The 4,900-nt window shown below is 44.2% G+C and overlaps 1 protein-coding gene across 1 annotated transcript in view; it reads left to right on the plus strand.

The window, feature by feature from the left end:
• The first annotated feature begins 4,328 nt into the window (after positions 1 to 4,328).
• The window catches only part of LOC123510178 (pituitary homeobox 2-like), a 26,962-nt gene continuing 26,390 nt past the window's right edge, over positions 4,329 to 4,900 (plus strand). The window contains 1 exon segment of the mRNA XM_045265053.1: positions 4,329 to 4,900. This exon segment is cut by the window's right edge and continues 79 nt beyond it. Within this exon segment, the coding sequence (XP_045120988.1) occupies positions 4,751 to 4,900 (150 nt within the window). The 5' untranslated portion in view covers positions 4,329 to 4,750.

A 4,900-nucleotide genomic window follows, 5' to 3' on the forward strand; every position in this document is an offset into this window, starting at 1 on the left:
TTGGAATTTATCAGTGAAAGGGAGTAATTCATGAATACCTGCTGAAGAGAGAGAGAGAGAGAGAGAGAGAGAGAGAGAGAGAGAGAGAGAGAGAGAGAGAGAGAGAGAGAGAGAGAGAGAGAGAGAGAGAGAGAGAATAAGGTAGCACGTTATACGAAATAATGCTTTAAAATGTAAAAAAAAAAAAAAAAGGCAAGAATATGCTGGAAAAAATCCCCATGGAGTTTATCAATGAGAGGAGATAAAGAAGGCACAAATATACCATGAGGACTTTCAGAAGAGTTTGCATCAGCCATATAAACAAACGCAGCCCGCAGCGAGACAAGCAACAGTACGGAGCATTGAGGAGAGCATTAATAGACCGAGTATCATTAGTTACCGTTACCATATTAAAACAATGTTAAAAAATAGTGAATAGTAAACCTCGTACTCTTCAAAGTTTCGTCGTCTTGTACTTCAATAGAGAATAAGGGTATCACTATTAAATTTTACATCAAGACACTGGACAACGGAGAAAGACAAAAGAACAAGAGAACATTAACTCCAACGCCACAGACAGTGAAAAACCAGCAGGATTTTAACGATACCTGCGAAACTCCCTAATGAAAGAGTTAATTTTGAACAGCACTATGGCAGGAAAGGGAATAAGGTGTGTGCGCAGAGTGTGGGACGGGGTGAAGTAGAAACACCATGGTCTATTTTTGCAATAATCAGAGGTACAAAACACCGATGAATGTTGCAGGGTAAAAATTGGTTTGTATTTTAGAGCGTAACAGTGATAGGGGATGAAGGGGCAGCAATAAAGGTGATTCTTGTATAATTAAAATGCACAGACTTATGATTGTAGGGGGGAAAATAAATAAAAATAAAAAAAATAAGGTATAGTGTGGTTTAGTTTACCAGTGAAAAGATAATGCAGTGGGAATGAAAGTTGATTTATAAATAGGGCAAACAGAACACTGAATATGAAAAAAAACAAGGCAAGCTGCTTCAAAATCTACCAAATGAAAGAAACTAATGCATAAATGATTGCTGAACAGAACACATATGAATGAGAGAAAAATGAAAATTAATAAAAAGAAAAAGAAAACGGAATAGTGTAATAGTGTGTTTTAGAGGTTACCAATGAAAGAAGATAAAGGAAATGCAAATACATAATGAAAAGCTTTGGTAAGAGCTAGTACTACAATTAAAGAACACAACTAAATCAAAGAGAGATAATGCTAATAAGAATATCCTCTTTTTTATATCATTAATTTATCTATCTACTTATTCATCGCTCTATAAATCAGTCAACGCATGATAATACATCCCTCTATCTATTTGCTACCTAACTCTCCCTCTATCTATCCATTATCTATTTACCCATTCAATTTGTGGTCCAAAGAGAAGTGACCAGATCCCAGACAGGCGACAGCTGTCACTCCGCCACCTTGACATGGCCCGCGTCAACTCATCACTCTTGAACACCTGGTACTGTATACTTTAGGCTTCGTTCTCCCAACAGGACAACGCAGGCGCCGCACAGATCATTCATTAGTCTTGTTATGAGAACTTCCCTTACTGGTGATGCTGAGACCTTATCGCATCAAAATAATCATAGAAATAACCTGGAAAACACCGATATGATTAACGTAAAAATTTCGCTCTCCTATCAAGACTGCTCTCAGACACTACACACATTATAATCACCAATCAGAGATATCTTTGTTTGTTCTATCCACTCCACAGCAACAGAGAGAGAGAGAGAGAGAGAGAGAGAGAGAGAGAGAGAGAGAGAGAGAGAGAGAGAGAGAGAGAGAGAGAGAGAGAGAGAGAGAGAGAGAGAGAGAGAGAAGACGAAGACGAAATGAGAGAAGAAGAAGAGAGAAGAAGAAGAAGAAGAAGAAGAAGAAGAAGAAGAAGAAGAAGAAGAAGAAGAAGAAGAAGAAGAAGAAGAAGAAGAAGAAGAAGAAGAAGAAGAAGAAGAAGAAGAAAAATAAAGAAGTAGTAGAAGACGGCTTGAAAGTAAACAACCCACGGTACAGACTCAAAATTCAACCCCACCAGGAGACATTTACCTCACCTCTTCCGCTCCCTCCGTCGCTACTGAAACATTAGAATCCCGACCACAAACTGACCATATATACAAAGTCTCGCTCTGGCCAACACGTCTGATGCTGCTTGTTCTTCCTTCGTGCTCCCTTGTGTGGTAGTGACGACGAAGAGTACGGTGACTTCTGAGCGTGACTTAGTGATGTGCTGCAGTGTGCTGGTGATGCTTCTCGTGACAAACTAACGCATGAGAAACACAATAGATCACAAAAGAGAAACAAAGCAGTAGTATAGACTTGTTATTGTTATTGTTGTTTTGTTGAGCTACACAAGATTCGTAAGACACAGTGGGGAAAAAAAAAAACAAGAACAAGCAGCATCAGACCTCTTGTCCCTTTGCCTCTTCTGTGATATGGTAACAATATAAAAAAATAGCAATACAGAAAAAAAAAAACACACACAAAAAAAAAAACAACAACATTAAAGCAGCATCAGATTTGTTGTTCCTTTGCCCGGTCTGTGATAATGAACACTACTAGACTCGCAAAACATCAATAACAAATAAAAAAAAATATAGACAAATAAATAGAATCACATGAGTCACAAACAAACACAAAGGAAGAACAAAACTCAGCAGACCTTTTGTCCCTATGGCTAACTCTACAATAAGCCACACTCTTCTTCCTCTTCTCTTTTCCTTCGTCCTTATATTCGTTTCCGTCTTCTCTCCGTCTACACTCACCAAAAGACAAAAAGAAGTGAATACATAAAATAAATAAATAAGGGGAAATGAAAGAGAGACATAACGGATGGATAAAGAGAGATAGATAAATAAATAAATAAAAATAAATAAAGGAAAGTAAGAAATAAAAAAAAAACAGCGTATGGTAATGTATATATAGAGATAAATAAATAAAAAAAAATAAATAAATAAAGGAAATTAAGAGACGAAGGAGGAACACAACGTAAGAGAGAGAGAGAGAGAGAGAGAGAGAGAGAGAGAGAGAGAGAGAGAGAGAGAGAGAGCTGTGATGCGATGCTCAACAAATCAACTCGTGGCGGGGAAACAAAGAGGCTGACGCGCTTATATCTTAACCCCTATGACGCCGTAATGGAGATCGCTTCCACCACCACCACCACCACCACCACTCTCTCTCTCTCTCTCTCTCCGTGTGTGTGTGTGTGTGTGTGTGTGTGTGTGTGTGTGTGTGTGTGAGAGAGAGAGAGAGAGAGAGAGAGAGAGAGAGAGAGAGAGAGAGAGAGAGAGAGAGAGAGAGAGAGAGAGAGAGAGAGAGAGACGAAACAAACACGAATAAAATGAAGAAGAAGAAGAAGAAGAAGAAGAAGAAGAAGAAGAAGAAGAAGAAGAAGAAAAAGAAAAAGAAAAAGAAGAAGAACCAAAACAGGCACCAACAACAAACAGTAAAATAAATAAAACTCCGCAGCATTCATTGTCCTGCTGAATCAGTCAAGGACATGAGGGAGGGAGAGAGAGAGAGAGAGAGAGAGAGAGAGAGAGAGAGAGAGAGAGAGAGAGAAGAGAGATGCCCCTACCCCTCTTCTTCCCTCCCCCCCTCTTCCAGCATCCTCCCAAGCACCAGCGCGACTCACCGCCGACAAAATCCCGTCGCAACAACATCCTTAAAGACAACAGCTTGGGAAATTGTCTTGAAACGCTTTGTGAGGCGTGGACCGTCCAGGGTGGCAGGGCGGCGCGGCGTGTGGCGGGAAGAGGGAGGCCAGAGTGGAGGTAAGAGAGAGAGAGAGGGAGAGGGAGAAAGAAAGAGACGGAGAGTAAGAGGAACGACAGCTTCTCCTGGAAGATGGATCCGGCCAAGAGTACTTCGGAATCCCAGCAGCGAAAATAAAAATCTGGCAACACACTCCCTTCTTTCCGAAGTCAAACCGGGGGCCGCAATCCACTTTTGTGTGAGCTGCTGCCTCCCTCCCTCCTGTCCCTCCCACCCTCCTTCCAGCTGCCTCCCGCCTGCCTCCCTCTGCCAGACAGCGCCTCCTCGCCCTCCCGTCCGCCGCCCACCCCTTCCTCACCTCACTAATTGATGAAATAAAGAGCACCCCGTACAGGTATCTTCCTCTCTACGCCATAAATATATCGGACAAAACACAAGTTTAAAGATACAAAATACACAATTTCCACAGATGTCATTCCACGGCGTCGCCACTCCCTCTCCCCCTCGCAGAATGATTGGTCGCCCCTCCCGTGCTGCCATTGGTCGGGGCGTCGGGGCCCGCCCACTTCGGGGATCCCCAGCCCCGGGAGGTAACGTGGCGACTTATCTCCGCTCCATTATTTGATACACCGCTTCTGGTAACACACGCTCAAAATCAACTTGCTGTGGTGTAACGCCGATACTGTAATACCTCTTAAAACTCAGCATCAAGGTGGATTAAGGCCAGACTTTCAGATTTGTGGGGCGGTCATTTGTCGACAGTTTAGAGTGTGACGGCGCGCCGGTCGGTTCCTCCTCTTCCTCCTCCTCCTCCTCCTCTCCTCCTCCTACTCCTCCACCGTCGCCCTCGCCTGCTGCTGCTTGTGGTGGTGGTGCGCTGTGAAGTGTGTGCTCGCTAAAGGCCCTCCTCCACCTGTACCTCCTCCTCCACCTCCACCTTCCTCCTCCTGGTCGCCGCCCGCGTGCAGGTCGCCGCGACGCGAGGACAGGACCTGCCAGCCTCGCTCGACTCCTCCACCCACAAAATGGACACTCTAACAGGCGGCCTCAGTGACGGGCTCTACGACCTCGTACCCAGCGCCCACCACGCCGCCCACGCCGACACCACCCACGCCCACACGCACGCCCGCGATGGTGACGGCACGGCCTCGCTGACAGCTGCCGCCCACGCCCAT

Source organism: Portunus trituberculatus, chromosome 28, assembly GCF_017591435.1.
Source record: "Portunus trituberculatus isolate SZX2019 chromosome 28, ASM1759143v1, whole genome shotgun sequence".
Classification (NCBI taxonomy): domain Eukaryota; kingdom Metazoa; phylum Arthropoda; class Malacostraca; order Decapoda; family Portunidae; genus Portunus; species Portunus trituberculatus.